The 13,240-nt window shown below is 25.4% G+C and overlaps 1 protein-coding gene across 1 annotated transcript; it reads right to left on the reverse strand.

Moving 5' to 3' along the window:
* Nucleotides 1–353: 353 nt before the first annotated feature.
* Nucleotides 354–3,080, reverse strand: LOC107029159 (3-ketoacyl-CoA synthase 20-like). Its single transcript, XM_015230504.2, has 2 exons — nucleotides 2,156–3,080; nucleotides 354–1,316 (listed from the first exon to the last, which is right to left on the reverse strand). The coding sequence occupies exons 1-2, from the start codon at nucleotides 2,909–2,911 to the stop codon at nucleotides 531–533; spliced, it is 1,542 nt and encodes a 513-aa protein (XP_015085990.1). The 5' UTR covers nucleotides 2,912–3,080; the 3' UTR covers nucleotides 354–530.
* Between the last annotated feature and the right edge of the window lie 10,160 nt (nucleotides 3,081–13,240).

Below are 13,240 nucleotides of genomic sequence, written 5' to 3' on the forward strand. Positions count from 1 at the left end.
ATAACTCATATGCAATAAATTCACATGACATTAGCATCAGAGCATGTATAAACTGTTCGACTTATAAGGTCAGTCATAATATAATTAATATCTAAATATAGAATTTAACTTAATCTTAATTGATATTTTATCTTTCAATTTTATGTGTAGTATAAGTATACATTAAAATTTATATAAAGTTAGATGAGCTAAGTAGATAAAAATATCTTACGTGGCATAGTACAAATCAATTTAAGTGTATATCACGTGAATCGTTACGTAGAATGTCGCGTGCGTTTCTACTCATGCACACACTTAAAATTAAAAAATATATATAAAGAGAGATATCAACCTATACCAAATTAAATAACACGTTTATCAAAAACATGTATATAGAAGATATTGTATTGATTTCTTAAATCATAATCAAAGTACATATCCACCTAATTATAACAACAACAACAAAAACAAAGTGAGGTAATATTACAATGATCACAACACATAAACTAGTTCCTTTGCTTCCCCTTTTTTTGGGTTAAACAAAACATTCTTCAAGAATCATTAATTGTCACAACCCTAGGCACTTCAACTGGAAATTCATCAATCTCATCCATCCAAGGATTCTTCTCCTTAGCAGGATTAATAGTCCTTAATGCACACCACACAGCACTATTACACTTAAATCCTGAACCAAATGCAATTTGCCATGTCCTATCACCTTTCTTAATCCTCCCTTTAGCTTCAGTATATGCCAATTCATACCACAATGAACTACTTGAAGTATTACCAAATCTATAAAGTGTCATTCTTGATGGCTCCATATGCCATTCACTCAACTCAAGATTTTTTTCTAACTCATCCAACACCGCCCTACCACCAGCATGTATACAAAAATGTTCAAACGCTAACTTAAAATCTGGAATATAAGGTTTTATTTTCATCTTCAACACTTTCCTCGCGACTAATGTCGTGAAAAATAATAGTTGTTCGGACATAGGTAGAACGATTGGCCCTAGAGTTGTAATGTTCGTTTTCAAGGCCTCCCCTGCTACAGCCATTAGGTCTTTAGACAGCGCGACCCCGATTTTTTTATCATCATCTTCTTCTTGGAACACACATCCATAGCTCTTGTCATCCGCACCTTTGTGTGTTCGTACTGTATGTATGAGTTGATATTTTGAACGTTTTCGATCGGACGATTTATTTGATAATAATATTGCTGCACCACCCATACGAAAAATGCAATTTGAGACTAACATTGATCGATTGTTACCAAAGTACCAATTTAGTGTTATGTTTTCCATGCTGACTACAAGTGCATATGAGTTTGGTTGAACCTGTTACAACGTGTGATATAAATAACATATGAAAAAAAAGAAATTAGTAGTATAAAGTTATTAAATACACTAGAAATATTTTAGTACAATATTAAAAGCTAGCTAGCAGTTGGTAGATGATATTCAGACATTAAATTGACTATGTCCACTTGAACCTTTTTTTTTTAATACTCAATTCAGCAAAATCATGTCACATCTCATACGAGTTAATTAATTATAAATTATGTGTACGTCTCAAATGAGTTGGAGTCAGCTAATATATAAAAATATTTGTACCACTACACTATAATTATCATGTTCATTTTATTCTAATTAATTACATAGTAATATATCTTTAAGGAAACTAAATATCATGTAAATCTTTTACTAAAAAAAACAAAAAAAAGAGAGAGCAAGATTTTACTAAGATGATGTGTATATCACCTATATTATTCGAACTTATCAAAAATATCGTTTAATATATGTGAGATCCTTCAAAACTAGTATTTTTCAAAGATCCAGACTTCTGATCCTTTTGCTAATTTGACATATTTTAAAAATCTGAATAACTTAGCATACCACCCATACTAGTGATTCATGTAATTAAAAACCATGCCAAGAGCACTCTTAAAAGCAACTTAATTAATACTCTTGTAAAGAGTAAAAATATATACTATAATATAATTTAACATGATATAGCATATTGCTTATTTTATTTTTGAATTATTTGATGTGTTGACCACTTTATTTAGAAAAAGAAAATGTATATCGCAAGTAACTTAACTTTCATATAACTTAACTTTCATAAAAATAATATATATTATACTGTCAGTACATATAACTTAAACGGAAAAACAAACCTGTAGCATTTGCTTGGCAAGGTCAATTGAAATTAATCCAGCACTACATCCCATACCACCAAGGTTATAACTCAAAATATTTCCTCTAAGCTTATAATGATTAACAATCATAGCAGAAAGTGATGGAGTTGGATTAAATAAACTACAATTCACCACAAGAATCCCAATATCCTTAGCCTTAACACCAGTTTTCTCTAACAATTCATCAATTGCACCAAACATAACCATTTCAGCTTCTTTTCTTGCCTCAGCCATACAAGGATTTGGTGGCAATTTCAAAAGTGCTTCCGGAAAATACGTCTTTTGACCTAAACCTGACCTTTCTAGTATTTTCTTCTGAAAGGCCAAATTCTCCTCAGTGAAAATCCCGGCTAACTTTGATCTCTCCATGAATAATTCCTTAGGACACATAACTTCAGGTTTGGGCTTGTAACACGAAAAATCGACTAGGTACACTTTACGTGGCCTAGTCATAAAATAAAGTGTAGCCAAGAAAACTATAAGGGCTGAACATAAAATTACTGTGACAAGATTGAATTTTAGTTGATTCCACAATTGAACCATATCTTCCATAGTAATTGTTGAAAGATGAGCAAATAAAGCAATTAAAATTGGGATAAGGAACAAATACATAGCATGGCTAATCAAATAATGATAGCCAAGTTTAACATATTTGAGCCTAACTGATAATAGAAAATTTGGAAGTTTATTACTATTAGCTTCAACTGAAACTCTTCTAGTTGATTCATCTCCCATTTTGTTGGAATTTTATAATCAACCCCACAAATTTATCAACTATAACTTAGACAAATAAGTGACTTTCTTGGATTTTTCTTGATTTTTTGTGACAAATGTGAACAAGAAGTACACAAGTAAGAAAAAAAGGACTTGAGGAAAAGTAGAGATGTGTTGAGGAGGAAAAAAAAAGGTTGTATGAGAATTTAAAGAGTATGTGGAGAAGTGGGGGGGGGGTAGGGGGTACAACTACCCCAACAAACTTTTAATTGTTAGCCCTACTATAACATTTAATTAAATTTGCCAGAAGGAAAACTAGAGGAATTTTCTTGTATAAGTTTCTTTTTTGGAACTTGACTTACTCTCACCAACTATGATTTCTTCTTGGCCACCCTAAAAGTTAATAGCCATAAATTATTGCATTTGCCTTGTTACACAGTAATAAATTAAAATTCAGGCAAAAAGGATATGGTAAGTTGAGTGGATGGAGTTGCTTCTCGATTTTTTGTTTAGAGATTTTTAATTTAAGCTTTAGATATGAAATAGTATTTAGAAATGTGTGAATTTAGATTATTCGGATTTTAATATGATATCAGACATCGAATGAAAAATTAAAAAATAATAATTAAAATTAAACTTCGTGTTCAGTTATTTTATATAAATTTCTTTAATTGGTCACGGAATTTAAGAAGAAAAAATTACTTTTAAAACTTATGGTATTAAATCTGTCATAATATTTGTGTGAAATGATCATTTTAAAAATTCTGATATTATACATGTTATAATACTTATTTGTGTAGTTATAAATAAGTCTTTAGTAAGTACTCCCTCTGTTACTATTTAGTTGTTCATATTTTCTTTTTTAATTATTCCTATTTACTTGTACATTTTCACAAATTAAGAAAGGACAAAAAGAAAATCCTATGATATCCTCATTTAAATTTCTTGAAAATTTTCAAGTCTTAATTCATTTTTTTGAAACCATAGTTAATAAGGATAATTTGTAATTTTACTATATTAATTATTGTTATCTTAATATAGGTGTCATTTTTAAAGTGGACAACTAAATAGAAACGGAGTATGTATAATTAATTATACAATTATTTATATTTTATTCTCATTTTAGAAAAAAGTCATTCTTCTTTAACATAGCAAAAAGGGAACAAATTAACCTACGGGGACAATGTTGTAAGATTAAATACTTTATAACGTAATATCAAGATCTTAAATACGATAATTTTACATAGAGATTTTAGAGGTATATACTTGATGAGGAATACATCATCATAGAGAAAAATGAAAGCGTTAGTCGTAAATTAGTTTCTACCTCCTTGCCATAACTTTATGTTACCACAACCGTTAACGATGAAATTAATGTAGAGAATATGTGGTAACCTAATGGGCGGAGGGATGACCAATTTATAGAGTTTGTGGCTAACCTGGTACGTCTATCAAGTAATCAATATACTGTTGACATCTAATATTCCTTATAAAATATTATTTATAATATTACTTGGATTACACGTAAACTTGGATCATAAGTAAGAAATAATTAATAATAATAATAATAATAATAATAATAATAATTCTTACATGTGTATCATGTATTTAAAATGAAACTACTAGTATACTCATTATATTTCGTAATTAAGTAAAATCTCGTTATTTTTTCGCTTCAAAAAAAGGCGATTTCATGAAAATAAAATTAAGGGGATAATGTGATGAAATTGCTAATCGTCGTGTCAACTTATTACGATATTGTTGTGTTAACGTATGACACTGTCCAAATGATTAAGACTCAAGTAACATTACCAAGTAAAACATTTTTTAATGAAGTGACTAGAAAAGTACTTTTTTCATGTTATTCTTATTTTTTTAAGAAAAAATAAATAAAACCTTTTTCTTGTTAACTAAATTGATCATATAAAAAACTTTACAACGTTGTCACTGTATATCTATATAACCCAAAAATCCTTTTGTAATATTCTATTTAACTCTAAAATTTATACATATAAAATCTAGGTGAGTCTGTAATAATTGTATCGAGTCGCTGGATTTTATTTTATATTAATAAGATTATTCAGTTAAGAGTTTTTCTCTTGTAAAATTGCTCAATTAAATTTCAGTCAAGAGTTTTTCTTTCGTAAAATCGCTTAATTAAATTTTTTATAATAAAAAAAAACTTACCCATTAAAATTTTGAGTTTGAAAATTAATATCACTTTATATTTTATATACGATAATAAACCCCTTTGATCATAACTCAATAACTGGAAATTAGTTATATTAATTATTAGATATATTTTTGAATATAAAATATCAAGAACGACTTTTAACTAATATGAATGGTAACATATACTCTTTTGAATAATTAATTTTATTTTTGAATTATAAAATGAATCATCTCCAATCAAATGTTATTTTTTAAATAATAATAATATTTTATTAATTTAAATATTTTTTAATATTTACTTCCTTTTTTATTTGAATTGTATATTTATATATTTAAGAGTTTATAAATTATAGATATTCAGATATTGAAAAATAAATAACGCTGAATCTTAATCATTTAATGTTTAAATATCAAGATAATATCTTAATCATTTAAGTGTACATTTAAAATTAATTACTTTTACTTTAATAAGAATAAATAAGATCTTACGTAACTATAGATAATTTATCGTAAACACTTTTAACCGTTGGTTTCCACCCATGTTTTTTTAGTGTCATGTTCAACACACACTTTCAAATCAAACTTTAAATTAATTTTTTTTAAAAGAAAGAGAAGTCATTAAGTAACCCTATTTAGGGTTAGGTACCAAATTAAATGGCCTGCAAAATTAAATCCCAAAAATATTGTTGATTAACCATCTAAATTAAAATATTTTTATTGTTGTTGTTATAATAAAAAGAAGCTACTCAAGTAGGTGAACCATCTACAAGATTATATACTATTTATAAAAGTTTCTCAAGTAGGTGACCATCTAAACTATGATTTACCAATCTTACGTGACGTACAAAAATGCTAAAAATAAATAATCCACTTGAATTTATTTCTAACAAAGTTCAAATTAATGTTTTTAACCCAATGTATTATAAATATACAATAACTATACTCTTAATATTCAAAAATAAGGTGTGAGTAAGCATTTATCCTATAAGTACTTTGTTTTATTTTCTACTCTCCATTTTATTTCTTGCTCTATTGTTTACTCCCTCTGTCACTTATTATTTGTCCATCCTTTTATTTTGTCTCTCGATTTTAACCAATTAAGAAATGACAGTTTTTTTCTTATATATTATACTTTTAATTAATTATTTTGAAAAAGATAAAAAAAATTGAAAATTTTAAATTTTTAATTCAACTATTTCATAATTAATCAGGTTAAAATGATAACTTCACTTTGTCGTCAATTGTCTTATTAATAGGTGTATCAATTTAAAAGTGGATAAATAATTTGGGACGGAGGGAATATTTTTTAGTCATATAATCGTTCTATATGTCTATTGTCATACTATTCAATATGAAAAATCCTCTAGCTAGTTAGGGAATTCTTCACATGATTATTTTTGTGAAGTCTTTTCAAATTATAAATCATATATATGGAGCAGAATAACTTTCCAAATTACTCTTTTTATTCATTTTATTTATTCAGTATTGATTTGATATATTCTTTAAAAAATAAAAATATTATATTTTTCTATATAGTTCTTTGAATATAACAAATTTAATATTTTGAAAAATATATTGAAAAATAATTAATATAATAAGGTAAGTTAGAAACTAAAAGATAAATTGTTTCTTAATTGTATTTTGGCATATATATTATTTACTTTTTTTAATCAATATATACATATATTATATACTAGTTATACCTATATCATATATCAATCATATATTGGTGATTATTTTTAATTTAAGTTATTAAGTGAGTGACTATTTGTAGATTAATTCCTTCATCAATACACGTAACTTTAGGTGACATGACCTTAGACTATATTTTAGCATCATGAGAATGAAAACATACAATAAATTAGCCCAAGCTAGAATCATATTTAAAAATGATATAGTAAATTGTTATTTTATTAATTATTTTTTTAAAATGTATTAGGCCAATATCTAGGGCAAATAATGAAAAAGCCCAAGCTTAACAAAGGTAGATTATATCATAAGGCCGTGAATTGATGATTGGGGTCTATCCATCCTAAATTAGAGATTTCATAGTAAATCAGTTAAAATTTTGATATGAAAAGAATCTTGCTAAAAGTTGTATCTCTAAAATGAGTTTTGTAATGCACAATTTTAATATAATCAGACTGTAATATAAATACTAACCATCGAAACGAAAAAAAATAATGATAGAAGTAATCATATCTTATATAAAATTATCCCAATCTAGATCTAGAAAGCAAAGTCAACTGCAAATGCATGTATTATTTTATTTTTTGGCAATTTTTGAGTGATTTATTATACAAATTTATACTTATTTCGTAAATATCAACTTCAGATGAATTTAATATTATAAAGTTTCATTGCTTCTATCTCTAGGATAGATACTAATTCAAATTAGCTCCGCGTAAAGCTTGAAAATTAAACACTCATTGTAAAAACAAAAAATTCATTCACGATTAAAAGCAATTCGAAGCTTTTCCTCACGGCAAAGAAATTTTATCTATTTTATCATAATTTCACGTGAAATATATTGGTGACAGATATAATAACTTTGGGTTCACACGTTGCTATAATTGCTTATAGAAAATGAAAGCCTTGAACAATAAAAATCATATCACTGAACTGGCAATCTAAGTTTGACTTCTTAATTATATCACTGAACAATAAAAATCATATCACTGATGCTTAGAGTTAAATTGAATTAGATTAATTTAATATTAAAAAAATAAAAATTTAAATGTTGAAACTTCTTATATTATTATATTATTATGATGAAGTACATCTTGATATATTTGATAAAAAATTTATGTAATTTGACTCTTATACATAACGTGATATGCAAAATGAACGAAGGAAATAATATTTTATGATTATTATTAAATATGTTTTAAGGAAGAATATTGAATATAGACTTTTTTTTTTTTGGTTAAATAAGAATGGAGATTCATGTGAGTTGGGGTTTTTCTTTTTCTTTTTAAGAAAAGTACAAATTTACCTTTTTTGTAACTTTTATCTTCTTTTTGTACATATTCATACGAAATTATTCATTTATATTCTGATAAATCTATTTCAAAACTAATTGATTAATTAATCGACGAGCCTAGCTAACTGACAATGATACTTTCTCCGTTTTATTATTATTTATCATAGTTTTATTTTTAAAATTAAATTTAAAGAATTTTGATTAACATTTTAAGATGTATTTTTTTATCATAGTGATATGCAAAAAATTGCAATTTATAGTACTTTTCATATAGTTTTTGAAGATTAAATTTTTTTGTTTAAAATATCGAATCAATGTAATTTAATTTAACTTTATAAATTAGTCAAATTAACATTTAAAAAACGCAACATAACAAATAAAAATGGACAGAAGGAATAGTAATTTTCTTTTATCAATTATTATATATTAATCAAGATAAAATCAATAACAAACACTTTAGAATAAAAAAGTTACTTCTAAAATACCGATTAATATATATCATGAATATTTAGTAAGTTTCTAACCAAAACAAAAAGAATATTAGTAAGTGAACTTATTTTAATTATCAACTTCCATTTATGTCATAGTATATATGACTTAGCTAGTTGAAGACTACAATTATTATGTTTTAGATTTTTATTTCTTTTAAATTTGTTTTGCTTACTAATGAAATATAGAAATTACGAAATATTTGTCATTGACTTTTAATATATATATATGTTACATTATTATGTTAAACATTATTCGTTATAGTAAATAACATACTTTATTTTTAAAATTATAAATTTCATATTTTAAGAAACTTACCTGTATTATATCATTTGGATAACCTTATAATATAAAAAAAATATAAAAAATTGATGGTGTCAATATTTAAGTGCTCCCCAATTTTAGGGATAATTGGCATTCTTTGAAACTAATGAGCTAACTTTAAATGTTATTATAATTAAGAAGTCAATTGCTTACAGCATGAAGTCAAAATTGATAGAAATTGACATGTTCTATCTATTCTAGGAAGGGAAATAATAATAATATCATTATATTAATTTAATACTTTTATAATATTTACTTACTTTTTATTTGAATGGTATATTTATTATATTTCAAAGTATACTAATTATGAATATTCAAACATTAAAAAATAAATAATATTAAATCTTAATTATTTGATATTTAAATATAGAGATAACATTTATGAAAATAAATACGATCTGACGTAATCGTAAATAATTTCCCATTAATTGTTTTAAAGAAAGAGAAGGTGACACCTTAGACTATATTTTAGCATCATGAGAAGGAAAACATACTATACATTAATTAGCCCAAGCTAGAATTATATTCAAAAATGATATTGCAAAACTTTTATTTTATTTATCACTTCTTCGAGAAAATGTTTTAAGTCAAACATAAAAAATAAAAATGAATAAAAAAGGTATTTACATGCGATTACAAATGAAGAAGCCTAAGTTTAATAAGGTTAGAGTATATATATATCAATAAAATGTGATGAGATCGTTGAGTTAGTGTTGTGAGTTGAATTTTTTTTATCAAGCGTGTATGTTTAAAAATAATAGTGTGTGATCGTTAAAATAAAAGAAAAAACCATAGTTGGTCATTCTAGTCTGGCTATAACTACACCCTTGATTTTCCTCTATCCTTAATCAGAAATTTCATATTACATTCAATTCTTCAGTTAAAACTTTGGATATGAAATTTTATTTTGAGAGCTTCATTTCTAGAATGTGTCCTACAATGCACAATCTTAATATAATCAGACTGTAATATAAATATTGAACAAACGAAAAAATAAAAAAAATACGATAGAATATGAATTTCATGATCACTTCAAAGAAGTACCCATATCTTATTTAAAATTATATCCCAATCTAGATCTACAAAGCAAAGTCAACTGCAAATGCATGTATTTTCCTTTTCTTTTCTTGAGCAGTTTTATAGTGATCTTTTATACAAATTTATACGAGTTCGGAATCTAAAGGGTATAAAATATTAATAAAAATTTTAAAACGGTATATAAAATTTTATATTAACCAAAACAGTAAAATCGCTGCACCAACAGCGACTTACCCCACCGGAAAAAGCAAAATCGCTGCCTCTGCAGCGATTTTGCAAAATCTGATTTTTTCTTTTACAAAAAATGAAATCGCTGCCTAAGCAGCGATTTATAGAATTTTTTTTATTTTTTTTTTACAAAATCGCTGCCTAGGTAGCAATTTTTAAATTTGTTTTTAAAAAAAATAAAATAGGAAATCGCTGCCCCAACAGCGATTTTTTTTTTTAAAAAAAAATTTAAAAAAAAATCACATAAAAAAAAACAAATTTAAAAATAAATTAAGGCAGCGATTTCAAATTTTATTTTTTTTAAATCACTGCCCCAGCAGTGATTTCATTTTTTTTTTGAAAAATCGCTACTGGGGCAGCGATTTCCTATTTTTTTTTAAAAAAAAAATCGCTGCCTAGGCAGCGATTTTGTAAAAAGAAAAAAAAATCTATAAATCGCTGCTTATTTCATTTTTTTTTAAAAAAAAAGAACAGATTTTGCAAAATCGCTGCAGAGGCAGCGATTTTGCTTTTTCCGATGGGGTAAGTCGCTGTTGGTGCAACGATTTTACCGTTTTGGTTAATATAAAATTTTAAATAACGTTTTAAAATTTTTATTAATATTTTGTACGCTTTAGGCTCCGAACTCAAAAATTTATACTTTATATCGTAAATATCGACTCAAATGAATTCCCTTCTATCTCTAGGATAAATACTAATTTAGATTAGCTCCGCACAAGACAATTAAAAACTTGAAAATTAATACACTGATTATAAAAAAAAAATTATTCACGATTGAGAGCAATTCGAAGCTTCTACTCATTTAAAAGAGATTTTATTGATTCTATCAAAATCTCACGTAATTATATCGATGGGTTCACACGTTGCTTTAAATACTTGTATAGAAAATGAAATTCTTAATTAAAGTTTGACTTATATGTGCTACGTATACAACGTATAGGGATAACATTAATAAATAAATAATTGGTAACATTATTTATAACTCTTGTAGTTGGGAGCTAGCGGTAGGAAGATGGAATTATGATAAATTGTGCTACACTTTTGTTTGGATAACAAGAAATTCAAATCCACACCAAAAAATTTTCATACCATCAAGTGATTTTTTTTTTTAATATAGCGGTGAATCAGGATTAAAATATTTTCTTACATTTTCAGTTTTTTCTTACGATTTTTTATAGATATTTGAAGAAGTTATTCTCGACACAAGGGGTGATAATTTATTATTCATTTGTTGTGGTATCACTCTTTCTGTTCATTTTTACTTGATACGACATACTTATTTAAAGTTAATTTCGCTGATGCATAGAGTTAAATTGAATTAGATTAATTTAATATAAAAATTAAATTAAAATTCATATGTGGAAAATTCTTATATTATTATATGATGACATCTTCATATATATATATATATATATATATATATATATATTGGTAAACAATTCATATAATTTGTCTCTTATGCAAAATGTAATAAGTAAAAATGAATAGAGAAAGTAATATTATATCATCATTATTAAATACTCTCTTCGTCCCATGTTATGTCATTTCTTTCATAAAATCAATGCATAAATTATCATATTTTTTTTTTACCCTTGTGAATTATTAGCCTTGAAAATATACATTTGACTAACTTAGAAAAACTAAGTAAATGATTCATGTTCATTGGTTAAATTAATTAATTAAATAAATTAATTCATATTCATTGATAGAATATTTGAGTTCCAAACAAATTAAATAAGGGTAAAATTATAAAGTTACAAATTTTTAATACAGATAAAAAGTAAAAAAATGACATATAAAATGAGACAAGAGAGTACTATAATTATAAGAAGTCAATTGCTTACAACATTAAGTCAAAATTGATACTCAATTATAGGAGATTATGAAAATGCCAAGTCAATAGCCCATAATTTGGATATAAGATAAGATGACTTATTAGATAGAAATAATATATAAACATGTTCTAATTAAAATTAAAGACACTAATCCAAACACTTCACTTCCACCAATTTATTTATTTTATAATATATTATTTGTGGAGATTTTATAGCATTAGATCAAATGGAGTGTTTACAAAACAACTAAAACTACAATTTCTTTTAAGAAAATTAGTTACGAAATTTGTCCCTAATCAAACGCAAAATAATTTCACTAAATAGAATTAGAGATAAAATTTTACATATTATTTAGCGATAGAATTATTTGACCCTAATTTTTTCTTTTCGTTTTCTTTTAATGATATAATTTTAAAACATAAACAAAATTTAACTTTTCACGTGACACTTTTTAGATTAAAAAAAAATTCTTAGAATTATATATTGGAAAATCTTAAATTGAGCATACTAATTTAAATGTAGCTTAACCAAATCCCACTCCCAATCACTGTGGGACACACAAATTTTATTTCAACCATTGACATTGCTCCATCCCTCTCCATGTGCACAAGTAAGTAATAAAGTTGCATGCTTATCCTCGTTATTACTTTCTTCGTCTCATATTAGTTATTCAGATTAATTCTTTTCAAAATGATAAACAAGTTTGTAAAATTTGAAAACAATTTCTAAGTAAGGCAAGTCAGTAAAGTTATTTTTTTATTTATATTTTTCTAAATAGCGTTTAAAAAGAAAAATGAACCATACCATGCATGGTCCAATTTGTCACCCAAACTATTTGTATGAATAGTAATTAGACTTAGATTTAAGGGAAAAGGGTCTGATATACCCCTTAACTTTGTGATTTAGAGCTGATATACCCCTTGTTACAAAAGTGGCTCATATATACCCCTATTTGTAAACAAATGGCTCACATATACCCTTTTCCTTTAACGGAAATGAAAAAAAATATAATTTTAATCTAAATTTTTATTTTATTTTTCTAAAAGTATAATCCCATATGAGTAAATTTAATCCTCGTCAAACATATTTTTTTTGACTTTTTTTTGTTTCAATGACTAATTTATAATTATTATTTTGATAATCAAATTTATTTATGTTTCACTAATATTCTTGTAAAACTTATTGTAGATGACCAAATTTTTTCTTCGAATACAAAATTAAATTACAATACACAAAAAAAAATAGTTTAATTTTTTTTCTTTAAACTAAGGAATGAAAGAA

The sequence above is a fragment of the Solanum pennellii genome, chromosome 9, assembly GCF_001406875.1.
Source record: "Solanum pennellii chromosome 9, SPENNV200".
In the NCBI taxonomy this organism is placed as follows: Eukaryota; Viridiplantae; Streptophyta; class Magnoliopsida; order Solanales; family Solanaceae; genus Solanum; species Solanum pennellii.

Coding starts and splice junctions, on each gene's coding strand:
- LOC107029159 (XM_015230504.2), bottom strand. CDS start 2,911: ATGGGAGATGAATCAACTAGAAGAGTTTCAGTTGAAGCTAATAGTAAT. Junction 1,317..2,155: donor TTGCCAAGCAAATGCTACAG/GTTTGTTTTTCC, acceptor ACGTTGTAACAG/GTTCAACCAAACTCATATGC.